The sequence below is a fragment of the Tachyglossus aculeatus genome, chromosome 8 (assembly GCF_015852505.1).
Source record: "Tachyglossus aculeatus isolate mTacAcu1 chromosome 8, mTacAcu1.pri, whole genome shotgun sequence".
NCBI lineage: Eukaryota > Metazoa > Chordata > Mammalia > Monotremata > Tachyglossidae > Tachyglossus > Tachyglossus aculeatus.
Genome location: NC_052073.1, coordinates 29,953,243 through 29,969,017, shown reverse-complemented (window position 1 = coordinate 29,969,017; position 15,775 = coordinate 29,953,243). Strand labels below are relative to the sequence as shown.

Sequence of the window (15,775 nt, the reverse complement as noted above, 5' to 3'; positions counted from 1 at the left end):
CAGATCACCGGGCCCCCCACTGACAATAAAACAGTGAATAAACACAGTCTGAAGCAAGGCGACTATTTTGGAGACAATTAGGTGAAGTTTGGCATCAATGGCACATACACCTTCAGACAAAACTGCAAGGAGTCTGGATTTCTATTTGGATGAGAGACTGAACCTCCGTAGAAATTTCATCCAGCTTCTTGAACATTCTCATCCCAGTCATCTACGAGCCAAATAGCATCATGGAACAAGCCAGATTCACAAATGATGAGGGGATTGAAACACTGTCAATTTATCAACATTGAAGGGATACTCCTCATAACATAATTTCTCTGAAAGGGACCTGAGAGGAGAGTGGATGGCGGCCAAAGAGCTAAGCAGCTGCAGAAGAGTCCAAGGGGAGACAACTGAAACCACAGGTCTGATGTGAGTACAATACAACAAACACATTCCCTGCCCACAACAAGCTTATATCTCGCCCCCATCCTACCTTAACTTACAGATCTCCTACGGCTGTCCAGCCCACATACTTTGCTTCTCTAGCTCCAACTTTCTTCACTGTGCCCAACTTCATCTATCTTGCCACTCTCCTTTTTCCCATGTCCTCTCTCTGGCCTGAAACTCCCTCCCCCACCATATACAACAGACCAGAAACTCTCTTCACTTTCAAAGCCTTATTAAGGTCACATCTCCAAGAGGCATCCCTGATTGAGTCCTCTTTTCCCCAACACCCTCTCCCTTCTACGTCACCTGAGTACTTGTATCCACACCCTTTGGGCATTTGGTTTTCACCTCACTCTCACTCACACAGCATTTATATTAATATGCCTTTCCCTCCACAAGCTCACTGTGGGCAGGGAACGCGTCTACCAACTCTATTGTATTGTAATCTCCAAAGTGCTCAGAACAGCACTCTGCACACAGTAAGTGCTCAATAAATACTCCTGACTGACTGATTGATTGATGTGATATAATATTAAGCTGTTAAGAGAAAATAGGGGCGGACAGACCTGTCTCTTTGGTCTTGTTTTATGCTGTCAAGTCATCTCCGACTCACAGTGATTCCATGGACACATCTTTCCCAGAATACCCCACCTTCATCTGCAATCATTCTGGTAGTGTATCCATAGAGTTTTCTTGGTAAAAATATGGAAGTGGCTTACCATTGCCTTCTTCAGTGCTGCAGACTTGAGTCTCCAACCTTGACCCTCTCCCATGATGATGCTGCCTTGCATAGGTGAGTTTTGACTTGTAGCAGATTGCCTTCCACTTGCTAGCCACTGGCCAAACTAGGAACTGAATGGTTAGGCCTCTGCTTGAGTCTCCCTCCCATAGCCGAGACTGGTAGAGTACTGGAAACTCTTCAGGTGCGATCCTGAGAGCAGTTCCCAGTGGTAGCAACTGGGAAAGGGGTGACTCTTTGAGTAGAAGCTTCAAGAAAATTGACATTCTAAAAGTCTAAATCCAAGTCAGTTCCAAGCACTGAAAATTCCAAGGGTAACAGAAAGGCCAAGGACAAGCTTTATCTTTCACAGTACAGAACAGATTCTCAGTCAAGCACTCTGTTTGGACACCCATTTATTCCTGCTTCTCGCTACCCTTTCCACTGATTTTTTCACTTTCCTACTGATCCCACTGTTGGAAGTCGTAGGTTTTAATTGTGACTTGTAAATAGACTTATTGCAATAGGTACGTTTTTCAGAATATCATCAGCTCGTCAGAGGAAAAATTCTCTAGAAATCTAAGCAAATCATCCAATAAATGGAAACCTACATAAATTCAGAAAAGAGCATTGCAGCTTATCTACACTGTATTAAAACTTCTGCTGGATAGCGATGTGCCTAAGATACCACTTTGACACTGTGAGGCAAAAATGTCCTTTTCCAGAGATAGATACCGGAGACAAAATTCACCATTTCACGTAAAGGCAGCATCGGTGTCCGTTTCCCACCTTCCCCCACCCTGTGGCTGAGTCATCCATGGGAGAGGCCAAGGGTCAGATCTGTGCAGAAGTTATCATAAAGACATTCCTTACTAGGGTCTTACTGCTTCGTGAACCACAACCTGCTTCAGCTTGGGACATGTGAAACAGTAGAGGGAGCTGCAAGGCAAGTTTGGTGTGCACAGAGACAGTGTCTAAAAACTGGTCCCGAAATACAAACACACGCACTCCTACCCTTATTCACTGAGCTTATGTCTGATCGTATTTAAAGCAGCAATCTGCTCCGAATTTTTATGGCTGTTAACTGTTCAGTGATGAAGGGGCGAGGATACATTTTAAACAAAACTTTAATTTGTAACAGTAAATCCTACAACATCAGCCTAAATAGACCGGAGTGCACAGCCCTGAGCGCTGCTGTTCACTGATGACCTGCGCTCAGATGAGCAAAAACAATTTGCTATCAATTCACTTAAGAGGCAGTAACTTATGAATTTTGCTTGGAGAGGAAAACAGTAAAACAGCCCTTAGAGGTGAAAACATATTCATATATGACCCAGGCTATAATCCAAATAGTATCTACCTCCTCAGATAAGCAGCCCTTAAGGAGGGAATAATCATAATAATCATAATAATACTAACAATAATAATGATAAAAATTATGGTATTTAAGTACTTACTATGTGCAAAGTACTGTACTAAGTGCTTGGGTGGATACAAGCAAATGGGTTTGGACAGCCTCTGTCCCACGTGGGGCTCACAGTCTCAATCCCCATTTTACAGATGTGGCAACTGAGGCCCAGAGAAGCAAAGTAACTTTCCCAAGGTCACACAGGAGATGTTAGACCTGTCTGGTGTCAGAGTAGAAAAAGATTAGAGATACTATAACAAAGACATGAAAATTATCTCAAGGAGTAGCAACCCAGCATATGAATCCATGTGTTGGGTTATTCAACACTGACAGGAAGTGATTAGGCTGGAAATTTACCCAGGAGCAGATTAAGGGTCCGGAAGCTGAGGGAGACTATACAGCCTCAAGGCAAAGTCTGTCCCTTCTTCCATTCTCTGTGAGATGCGTGGGCATCTCCAAAGTCTGGGCATAAGATTTTCAAAGTACTTAGGGGCTACAGACTGAAGTGCATTATGTCTGTACCCTCTCAGCACTTTGATATTCCATCTCCCCAACCCCAAAGCACTTACGTATGTATCCTACTCTGCTGCTTCTCCCTACATGCAACTTATTTTAATGTCCATCTCCTTGGCTAAATCATAAGCTCTTTAAGGGCAGGGACCATGTCTACTAGCTCTAGTGCCCTCTTCCAAGCTCTTATTACAATGCGCTGCACCCAATAAGCACTCAGTAAATACCACTGGTTGATTAATTGATTTCCCTGCACAGCTTTAACTATTTTGTATCCCACAGCAACTGGGTTGTAATATCTAAGACAGGGAGGGGTGGGGAGGCAGGTATAGTTATGAAACAGCAAGGCATAGTGGATAAAGCATGGTCCCAGGAGTCAGAAGTCCTGGGTTCTAGTCCCAGCTCTACTATTTTTCTGCTGTGTGATCTTGGGCAAGTCTTTTCCCTTCCCTGTGCCTCAGTTACCTCACCTATAAAATGGGGATTTGAGACTGTGAGCCCCATTTGGGACAGGGCCTGTGGCCAGCTCGATTTGGTAGTATCCACCCCAGTGCTAAGTACAGTGTCTGTCGCATAGTAAGTGCTTAGCAAATACCATTATCATCATCATCATTAAAATGGCAACATGGGCAATGACCCCATTTTGATCAGCGTGCAGAGCATGGTCTCTGGACAGCTTGCATCCTCTCCCAGTGCTTAAAACTGCCCTGTAGTAATTGTCCTTCCCTCCAGCCAGGTATATGCCTGAATACTGAAGATGACACAAGAATTTGGTTTCTACCCCAGTGTTTGGAACAATGCTTGACCCATAGTGATCGCTTAACAAATACTGCAGTTCTTCTTATTAGTATTATTAAGCCCAGATTTTCCTCTGCCTCTACTACCAAGGTTATATCCTCCTACAAACCAAAGGGACGCTGAAGCCCCACATACTTACGATGGTTTAGAACGTACAGTCAGTCAGTCAATTATATTTACTGAGCACTTTCTGTGTGCAAAGCACTGTCTCAAGCACTTGGGAAACTGCAGTATAGCAATCTAACAGTCACATTCCCTGCCTACAACAAGTTTACAGTCTAGAGGGGAGAGAAAGTCCTTCCTTCTGTTTGTCAAAATTCTTGACTCCTGAATATGAATCCAAAAAAGATCAGGTCAAAGAAGAGCTTTTCCCCTACTCCCTTCAGCAGGAATATGCTAGAGGTTTTCTCCCTGACAATCTACACTGAGAAGCAGCGTGGCTCAATGGAAAGAGCACGGGCTTTGGAGTCAGAGGTCATGGGTTCAAATCCCAGCTCCACCAATTGTCAGCTTTGTGACTTTGGGCAAGTCACTTAACTTCTCTGTGCCTCAGTTACCTCATCTGTAAAATGGGGATGAAGAATGTGAGCCCCCCGTGGGACAACCTGATCACCTTGTAATCTCCCCAGCATTTAGAACAGTGCTTTGCACATAGTAAGTGCTTAATAAATGCCAAAATTATTATTATTACACTGTGAAGAGGAAATATAAGAGTATAATCCCTTCAAAGCCAGGGATTGGGTCTACCAACTTGACTGTACACTCCCAAGTGCTGAATACAGAAATATGCACCTAATAAAGTGCTCCATAAATACCTTTCAATCAATCAGCGGGATTTATTGAGTGCTCACAGGGTACAGAGCACTGTACTAAGTGCTTGGGAGAGTACAATAAATACAAGAGAAGCAGCATCGCTCAGTGGAAAGAGCACGGACTTGGGAGCCAGAGTTCATGGGTTCTAATCCTGACTCCGCCACTCGTCAGCTGTGTGACTTTGGGCAAGTCACCTAGCTTCTCTTGGCCTCAGTTATCTCATCCATAAAATGGGGGTTACAACTGTGAGCCCCACATGGGACAAACTGATCACCTTGTATCCCCCAACAGCGCTTAGAACAATGCTTTGCACATAGTAAGCACTTAACAAATGCCATCATTATTATTATTATTATTACAGTTGGTAGATGAGATCCCATCCCTGAGGGGCTAATAGTCTACACGGGGAGACAGATTGAAAATAAAGCATTTTATCTCAGAAACTGGGGTGTGGCTTTTGTGGGAACTAAAACAAATCCAAGAGATGGAGCAAACACAGGTTACTGTGGGATGGAAGCATACGGGGCTGGCACATTCGTCAGGATTCCCCATTTTCTACAGATAATAGCAACCTAACCCAGATTGCTGGTGTGAAAATGTTTTTGCCGAAAGATGTGAAAGTGGCCTAATAGAAAGAGCACAGGACAGGGTGGGAATCAGTGGGTCAGGATTCAAGTCTCAGCTCTACCACTGATCGATGGTGTGAGATCGGGTAGGTCACTTATTCTCTCTGAGACTCAGTTTCCTCATCTATAAAATGGCAGTGAGATTGATTGGGAGCCCAAATGGGGACACTGACTGTTTCTGATCTCATAGTCTTGAATCTACCCAGTGCTTCATATATAGTAAGTGCTTAATAAATGCCATAAATTATTATAATAATTGTTCTCTCCAAATATCTCTCAAGAGGAAGGGCTGTTCTCTGCCCTGAAGTAGAGAATTGCTAAGAAAAAGTATCCAGAACCCTTCTGCCCCTGCCACATGATGGATAAAATAAGACCTAGATTTTTTGAGGGGCCCACACAACCCATAACACTCTTTTCTAGAACAAAATGGGCCAAGCATCCAGTCAGTCCGTCAGTCCATTATAATTATTGAGCGCTAACCATGTGCAGAGCACTGTACTAAGTGCTTGAGAGAGTACACTCTAACAGACCCAGGTCTGCCACTTGTCTGCTGTGTGACCTTGGGCAAGCCACTTAACTTCTCTGTGCCTGTTACCTCATCTGTAAAAATATTTTACAAAAGTATTTGTTAAGCGCTTACTATATGCCAAGCACTGTTCTAAGCGCTGGGATAGATACAAGGGTATCAAGTTGTCCCACGTGGGGCTCACAGTCTTACTCCCCGTTTTACAGATGAGGTAACTGAGGCCCAGAGAAGTCAAGTGACTTGCCCAAAGTCACACAGCTGACAAATGGTGGATCAGGACTCAAACCCATGACCTCTGGCTCCCAAGCTCATGCCCTATCCACTATGCCACACTGCGTCTAATGGCTAGAGCACAAGCTACGGAGTAAGAGGAACCTGGGTTCTAATCCTGACTCCACCACTTGCCTGCTATGGGAACTTGGACAAGTCATTTCACTTCTCTGTGCCTCAGTTACTTCATTGTAAAACAGGATTAAGAGTATGAGACAGGGACTGTGTCCAACCCAATTAGCCTGTATCTACCCCAGCATTTAGAACAGGGCCTGTCAAATAGTAAGCACTTAACAAATACCACGTAGAAGCCCTAATTAATGACTACACAGGGGATCATAATGGCAAACAGAAACCAGGAGTTTTCCTCTAATCTACTGTGTCATATCAGCGCAAACCTGACGACTCCAGTTGTCTGAACAATAGAGTTTCATTCCCGACAAATCGCAACAAAAACCAAAGCCAGTGGTCGATGCCTCAACGTTGCTTAAAAATCAACAAGTGTTTTCTCTTCATTAAGTTGCATCATATTTCTCACAGCTGTTACATGCTCCTTTAAATTGTTTTAATGGTGCTCTAATAACATATTACCTTCTGGCCACCCCACAAAGCTTGTTTCATTCATTACAATTACAGCTTGCCTGAAATGGAGTTTCCTTGATTAACTATACTCATTCCTTTGCCTCCTTCCGTCACTATTCACCTCTGCTCTGTGTATGCGTGTGTGTGCGTGTGGGTGTGTGAGTGTGTGTTCTGCTTCTCTGCCTCTCCTCCCTCTCCCACATCCTTTCCCCTCCACTTATTTCTCTAATTCCTATGCTCCATCACCCTCCCTTCTCTTTAGGAAAAATGGTACAGGTTACACATTTCCTCTCCCTCCAGCTGCAAGTGAAATTTCCCCATCCCCTTCCATTGTCCCCCATTGAAAGCAGCAGATAGAAGTTCCTTTGAGGCCTCTTTAAGTCTTCCTAACCCCTCACGAGTGTAGTTTGGGTTCTCTTTCTTACCCACATCTTCCCTCTCTCCATTTCCAACTTGTCTTCTTCTCCAGCCTATGCTGATGATCTAATTAGTTGGACTAAACTAGAAAGACAGAGTGGCCCTTATAGGGTCTGGAGGAGCATGCAGTCCACAGATGACTCAGTAGATTGTGATCATTTATGCTTGGTCACAATGCCTTCAAACTGTGCTTTGTAGAATTTCGGGTTGGTACAATGGTGAGCAGAAAACAGCAGTATTAGCCACCCAAATCAATGCATTCATAGCTGGGGATATGGCATAATAATAGTAATTATAATTTTGGTATTTGTTAAGCGCTTACTATGTGCTAGGCACTGTACTAAACACTGGGGTGGGTACACGCAAATCAGGTTGGGCACAGTCCCTGTCCCACACAGGGGTCACAGTCTCGATCCCCATTTTACAGATGTGGTAACTGAGGCCCAGAGAAGTGAAGTGACTTGTGCAAGGTCACACAGCAGACAAATGGCAGAGCTGGGATTAGAAACCACCCTTTTTTTTTAATGGCATTTATTAAGCGCTTACTATGTGCAAAGTACTGTTCTAAGCGCTGGGGAGGTTACAAGGTGATCAGGTTGTCCCACGTGGGGCTCACAGTCTTAATCCCCATTTTACAGATGAGGTTACTGAGGCCCAGAGACGTGAAGTGACTTGCCCAAAGTCACACAACTGACAACAGGCAGAGCCAGGATTAGAACCCATGACCTCTGACTCCAAAGCCCGTGCTCTTTTCCGCTGAGCCACGCTGCTTCCAGGCCCATGGTCTATCCACTACACAATGCTGCTGAACTTGTCCAGTTAGAATTAGGACAAGGAGATGCTAGGCTGAGTATATTTCATGGGGAACTTCAATAGTCAAGGGGAGAGGGGGGTTGCTGGGATAGAAAGAAGTCCTGGTATTTTCAGGGGTGCATTGCCCTTTCCAATTTACTGAAAATATTTCCCAGCCTACTTGCCCAATGTGATAAGCAACAGGAGATAGGTCAGTAGAATGGAATGATGAATTCTTTTTCCCCTTTTTTACTGACATTCCTCTTGTGGGGATGTGTGGTGGCAAGAAGAAATTCAGACTGAAAGCTGCTTATGGGCAGGGAATTTGTCTATCAATTCTACTGCATTAGGAGAAGCAGTGTGGCCTAGTGGATACAGCATAGGCCTGGGAGTCAGGAGGTCCTGGGTTCTAGTCCTGACTCTGTCACTTGTCTTCCATGTGACCTTGGGTAAGTCACTTACCTTCTCTGTGCTTCCGTTACCTCATCTTTAAAATGGGGATTAAGACTGTGAACCTAATGTGGGCTGGGGACTGGGTCCAACCTTATTACTTTGTATCTACCCCAGTAATTAGAACAGAGACTGGCACATAGTAAGTGCTTTAAAAACATCACAATTATTGTTATTATTATTACTGTATTTTTCCCTTCTAAACAACTAGCATAGATTTGTTGATGGATGCAGCCGGGATGCACAAAGAAGATTTTAGTATTCTTAAAATCATGTAGTTGGGGGTCATTCTACCTTGAGTAAGAGTCTCACCTATTGAAGCCAGATGGAATGGTTGACAACACAGGTGCTCATCAGGGGTTGCCAGTTTGGCCATGGCCAATGGCTATGGGCTTCTCTGCAAGTGGCAGGGCTCTAATGGAAGACCCCCTTCCTCAATCCCAATGCCCTCCCCCTGCCAATGGCCTGGGGTTTTCGGTGGCACTGGACAAGCCTGTGTTTTGTGCTGTGAAGTGAGGTGGAAGAGAGGAAAGGCAGGGGGCATTGCCGAGCAGAGCTGCCAGTGGCTGCATTCATTCACTCAATTGTATTTATTGAGCGCTTACTGTGTGCAGAACACTGTACTAAGTGCAAGTCCCACCCCAGGATCCCGGGACTAACAGCTTTCAGATGCTGCCCAGTAGGGAGTGGTTTAAGGGAGTAGAACTAAGGGAATGGCAGGTGCTCAGTAACATCACTGACTGATGATTGAAATTCCCTCCCTAACCTCACTTCCACCAAAGGAGCTCCCAAAGTGCTACTGCTTGCTCGGGATCCAGGCAAACAGGAATTTGAATGGGGAGCAATAATAGGTGGTATTTGCACCCATTAATGAGAAGCAGCATGGCCTATTGGATAGAACATGGGACTGGGTGTCAGAAGGTCCTGGGTTCAAATCTAACAAATACCACAATTATTATTATTATTACCCGTCTGCCTCAAAGCATAGGCTCTACGTGTCACAGCCCAACCCAGAGTCTTTCCAGCAGCTACAACACTGCGTTCAAGACGTATGAATCAACAACAGTCAGGAAGGCATTACAGCCAATGGCTCCACAGGTCTAAACAGAGCTCCTTAAATCAATGACTCTCTCCACCCTTAAGTTCACGAAAATGAAGCTCCCCACTTTCTCTTCACATGTGCTCCTCTCACCTCATATTCCTCCTTGAATCCATAGCCCTGTCCCCGCTTCATCTGGGTGATGTGCTGAAGCAGGTCGGCCACCCGGATGGCTGGTTGGAACTGGCCTCGGGGGTAGGACATTTCCACGGGCTCGCAGCTCCGGTACGGGTGGGTCTGGATGGTGAGCGTGGGCTGGCTCATCTCTCCATGGCTGCTGTCTGTTTCATGGGAAGGGAAACAAAGCCAAGATTTACCTTCCCTGGTATTTCTAAGTGCTGTGTCTCATTTGTTATTTAAAGCAAAAGTGAGCCACTCCCATTATTTGAAAAGAGTCACGGTTTAGGTTTGCCAGAAGCCATTGATTTTACTTTACAAGAACAGCCAAAAGTGAGAAGCAGCATGGCCTAATGGAATGACGACGGGCCTGGGAATCAGGGGACTTGGGTTCAGAAGGTGGGGCTGATGCCGATCGGGGAAGCAGAAAGAAGAGCAGAGAGGCAAACCGAACCACCAGGAAGACGAAAGAACGCTTCCGGTATTTCTCCGTATTCAATCAGGGAGACGAGAGAGCGGCAGAGTCTTCCAAGGAGACGGGTGACCCGATGAAAAGGACAACATGGGATGGTTTATTTTCTTATTCAAACTCGAGTCCCTTCTAGCCTGCGTTTTGAGATGAAGAGTGGCTTGTTTGCCAAACGGCAGTTACAAAATGGCAATTGATTAGATTTCTGAGTTTTGTAACAACAAAGTGAAAATCTTTTCAGGCAATTAGCTGTAAAACATGAAATCATGTCCCCCCACATATTCAACAGGGATTTTGTGTGTGTGTGTGTGTGTGTGTGTGTGTGTGAGAGAGAGAGAGAGAGACAGAAAGACAGAGAGAAAGAGAGAGAGAGAGAGAAACTATCTGTCAGGGTGCTGATTTTAAATGAAATAACCAGCTCTAATAACCTGTTTTTCAGCCCCTACGTTTCACTTCTTTGCCCTAGTCCCATTTAGCTAAGTAAAGGGTAGAATGTGAGACTTCAAATATAAAAACCTTTTGTGTCAGGATATCGTAGATGAAAATGCATTGTTTGGATCTTTATTAGAGGAGCAGCATGGCCTAATGGACAGAGTAGGGACCTGGGATGCAGAGCATCTGGGTTCTAAACCCAGCTCTGCCAATTGCTTGCTGTGTAACCTGGGACATGTCACCTAGCTTCTCTGTGCCTCAGTTTCCTCAACTATAAAATTGAATGCTGGTTCTCCCTCCAACTTACACTGTGAGTCCCTTGTGGGACACGGACAGTGTCCAACCTGATTAAGTTGCATGTACCCCAGAGCTTGTAACAGTGCTTGACACATAATAAATGCTCAACAATAACATAACTATAAATGTATACAATAACAATAATGGAAATGTGCCCCAGTTCTTAGTTACATGCTTAGTATAAATGTGTCCCACGTTTGGGTTTGTTTCCAGGAATCATGGCAGAGGACCCAGCCAAGAGCTGAGGAGAGAGTATGATGGACACAGTTACATTAACATTAACATTAGAGAAGCAGCGTGGCTCAGTGGAAAGAGCATGGGCTTTGGAGTCAGAGGTCATGGGTTCAAATCCAGACTCCGCCAATTGTCAGCTGTGTGACTTTGGGCAAGTCACTTAACTTCTCTGGGCCTGACTTATCTCATCTGTAAAATGGGGATGAAGACTGTGAGCCCCCCGTGGGACAATGTGATCACCTTGAAACCTCCCCAGCGTTTAGAACAGTACATTTCACATAGTAAGCACCTAATAAATGCCATTATTAAGCACTGCCCCCCCTCAGTGAGGAACCTAAAGTGGATGGGTGGCATACAGGGGTGGGCATATAGGGCCTGTGGGATGTTTCACAGTATTATATCCTTAGGGATAACTTCAGCAAACACATTCCTAGATGGGTATAAATCATACATAAGCAAAACAAACAGAGAGAATGAAAAAGGATCACCCATTTGAAATGTAAGGAAAAGCATCGTCTTGAACCATTTGTAGTAATAATTATGTCAGTGCTAATGGCAACGTAAGGACTCTAAACAGAAGTAATTTCAAGGCTTATTAATTCTCCTAGTTGAATTCTCTTTTCCAGTGTATCTTACCTCACCTATTCCCTTATTAACCTCCTATAATATAGAAGAAATGTTTTTTCTTTTTTTTTTTATCGTGGGCCATTTCCAACAGACACACTATGCTTAATTTTCCATCATTAGGTTTAATGCAAACTCAATTTCACAACTCACTTCTCTCAGGAACCTACAAGTAATGCTATGTTTTTATCAGGCCCAATTAAAAAACGTTATGACGTTCCTATTCGAGAGGGAGCCTTAAAACTAATGTGCGATTCTATTGCTAATTCAACAAGGGCATGGGGAAATCGCAGGTTGCTCATAAAATGTAGCTCAAACCAGCCGGCCTTTGCTGTGCCAATTATTCTTTTCTCTCTTCATGCAATTTCAACTTCCCCTTTGCACTGCTTCCCAGATTTTTATTACAAAATAATATTTGGGATTCGGATAAGACTTTTCAGGTGGAGGAAAGTAGAAAACCTATAAATGTTCTCAGTGATCATGAAAGTATCCCTGGGAAAGAGGCAGTGAAAAGGTTTGGGGATCAGAGGGTTGAAATGATCTAGCCAAGATTCCCACTACACAGCCTGAAGTAATAATAATAATACTAGGTCCAGAATTCCCACTGCAGTTCTCACAGCTGGGCAGGGCTTTCATCCTTAGGCTGAAAAAGGATGATTTCTTGGAACAGGAAGCAACATGGCCTAGTGACAAGAGCACGGGTTTGGGAGCCAGAAGATGTGGGTTCTAATGCCGCCTTTGCCTCTTGTCTGCTGTGTGACCTTGGACAAGTCATTAAACTTCACTGTACCTCGGTTACCTCAACTGTGAAATGGGATTAAAACTTGTGAGTCCCATGTGGGACAGGGACTGGGTTTAATCTGATTACCTTGTATCTACCCCAGTGCTTGGAAGATGGTAACAAATAACACTATTATTATTATCATTATTATTATTATTATTATTGTTACTTTAACAGCCAACCCTTAGTGACTCAAGGATGGAATATTCAATGTGCAGCCTATCCAGACCCTGGGTTTTCCACATTTTTCCATTAGTTTGACCAGTGTGTGGGTACTTAACCCCTCACTAACCCCTCTTAATAGCTCTGGTATATGTTAAATGCTGGAGTGGATACATTATACATACATCAGATATAGCCTCCATATCACAGGGCTCTCACAATGTAATTAGGAGGGAGAACAGGTACTGAATCCCCATTTTACAGATGAGGAAACTGAGGTCCAGAGAAGTTAAATGACTTACCCAAGGTCACACAGCAGAGCTGGGATTAGAACCCCAGTCCCCTGATTCCTAGGCCTGAGCTCCTTCCAAGTAGGCCATGCTGCTTTTCAACTTCGACTGTACTTGTAAAGCAACAAAGGTGACTTCTGGCAAACATAAACCATGACACTTTTCAAAAAAATCTAACCCCAAAATAATAGGGGTGGCTCACTTCTGCTTTAAATGACAATTTTAAGTCAATCACCCAAAGAAGATGACTTGGATAGATCACAACATTGAGCACGGACTAGTGGAAAGAGCATGGGCCTGAGAGTCAGATGACATGGGTTCTAATTCTGTCTCTGCCACATGTCTGCTGTGTGACCTTGGGCAAGCCATTTCACTTCTCTGTGCCTCAGACTGTGAGTCCCATAGACTGTGAGCCCCATATGGAACAGGGACTGTGTCCATGCTGATTACCTTGTATCTACCCTCGCACTTAGTATGATGCCTGGTACACAGTAAGCCTTTAACAAATACCATTAAAAAAGAATAGGAAGAGGAATTTTGTGCCTTCCCTTTTCTGTCAATAATAGGATTGTTGGGAAACTTCCTCCTCCCCACCCTCCAGACTCCTGAAATGGCACAATAATGATTTCTTTACATTAACAATGATATTAAAAAACACTTGGCAAAAATAGAAGCAGTGTGACCTAATGGATAGAGCACAAGCCTGAGAGTCAGAAGCATGGGTTCTAATCTTGGCTCTCCCACTTGTCTGCTGTGTGACCTTGGGCAAGTCTGACATTTCCTCTCCATCCAAACTGCTACCTTGCTGGTTCAATCTCTCATCCTATCCCGACTGGATTACTGCATCAGCCTCCTTTCTGATCTCCCATTTTCCTGTCTCTCCCTGCTTCAATCTATACTTCACTCTGCTGCCCAGATCATCTTTGTATAGAAATGCTCTGGGCATGTCACTCCTCTCCTCAAAAATCTCCAGTGGCTGCCTATCAACCTTCAAATCAAGCAAAAACTCCTCACTCTCGTCTTCAAAGCTCTCCATCACCTCACCTGCTCCTACCTCACCTCCCTTCTCTCCTTTACAGCCCAGCCCGCACACTCCACTCCTCTGCCGCTAACCTCCTCACTGTGCCTCGTTCTCGCCTGTCCTGCTGTTGACCCCTGGCCCACATCCTAGCTCTGGCCTGGAATGCCTTTCCTCCACACATCCGCCAAACTACTTCCTCCCTTCAAAGCCCTACTGAGAGCTCACCTCCTCCAGAAGGCCTTCCCAGACTGAGACCCCCCTTTTTCCTCTCTTCCTCCTCCTCCCCTCCCCATAGCTCCCCCTCCCTATGCCCTACCCCCTTCCCCTCTGCACTTGGGTATCTTTGTACATATTAATTACTCTATTTATTTTACTAATGATGTATATATAGCTATAATTCTATTTATTCTGACGGTATTGACACCTGTTAATTGTTTTGTCTTGTTGTCTATCTACCCCTTCTAGATTGTAAGCCTGTTGTTGGTTCTATATGTTGCCGATTTGTACTTCCTAAGCGCTTAGTACAGTGCTCTGCACACAATAAGCACTCAATAAATATGATTGAATGAATGAATGAACTTAACTTCTCTGTGCCTCAGTTATCTCAGCTGTAAAATGGGAATTGAGACTATGAGCCCCATGGGGGAAAGGGACTGTGTCCAAACTGATTAGCTCATATCTGCCCCAGTGCTTGACACAAAGTAAAGTGCTTAACAAATACCATTGAATAAAATCATGTTCAAATAAAGTAATCTAATGGATTTTGGTTGTCCCAAATTCTCTTCCAGGCATAGCTTGTGACTTAATGAATGACCATCAGCGTGTTTACATGCCTTAGTTTCTCATCTGAGAAAAAAACTGATCATTAGGGAAAAGGTGGAACTTTGGCCCCATGAAAGGCCAAAGCATTATGTCAATGATTGTAGTCACAGATAATGCCTTCCTGGGGACTAATTAGGGGAATGAGAGGAGTTGGAGACTCCCAACTCAATAAATGGTTAAGTAAGGATTTTGTAACATAAAAGTAGAGCATGTGCTAAGTGGTAATTTGTTCCCAAAAGATAGAAGAGATTAACTGCCAGGTTGTTTACCTCAACAATTATTTCTGTAAAGTTTCTAGAGAGAAGTGAAGCATTTACTGAGTGATTGGAAAATCACAAAGGTCATTCCAAACTGTTTCTCTCAAAGTACTGTGCTAAGAGCAAGATTGAAATTATAGACCTGTAAATCTAAAATCTATATTAGGAAAACTGTGACTTTTACTTATGGATAGCTTAATGTTATTTTGGAAAATACACAGTTCTTCAGTTATGACTCAGACCAGATTTGCAAAAGATAAATGGTCTGAAAATTTGATTACATTTTCATTCCATGTTTGTTTTAAGAAGAGGGCTTCTGGTGCATATATGACTTGACTTTTCTGTACACTTAAAATCAGTTTCAAATAGAGGTTGACAACTTTAATATTTTTTAAGTCTGAAAACAGAAGATCAGAATGTGAGTGAAGTATTTTCCAACCTTGTCTGTGAGGCATAGGAGTCAGTGACTCTGGACTGAAACCAGGCCTTTCCTTAACACTTGATTCACCATTTAGACCAACAAATGATCATTTTCAATATCACTGTTTCCAGTGAGGGGAAAGAATGAAAGCTCCTAGTGGGCAGGGACTGTGACACTTCATAATTCTGTACTTCTCAAGCACATACTATGGTGCACTGCACCAAGTGGACGTGATATATGTGCTATTGCTACTATTACTACTACTACTACTACTATGACTACTAATACTATTACTACATTTTACGAGACTGATGCAGCCTGAACTGGCCCCCAAAATGGAACAAGCTTGATTTCACAGGTGAGAATGGCTCCAACAACTCATTCTTGGTGGGGGTTTAGGCCATTTT

General features: G+C 43.8%; 1 protein-coding gene across 5 annotated transcripts in view; it reads right to left on the bottom strand.

Moving 5' to 3' along the window:
- PTPRT (protein tyrosine phosphatase receptor type T) overlaps positions 1–15,775 on the bottom strand; it is a 700,314-nt gene that overhangs the window by 76,456 nt on the left and 608,083 nt on the right. For all 5 annotated transcript variants that reach the window (XM_038750174.1, XM_038750176.1, XM_038750173.1 and 2 more), the window contains one exon: positions 9,535–9,722. In XM_038750174.1, the coding sequence (XP_038606102.1) occupies positions 9,535–9,722 (188 nt within the window). The remainder of the gene's footprint in view (positions 1–9,534; positions 9,723–15,775) is intronic.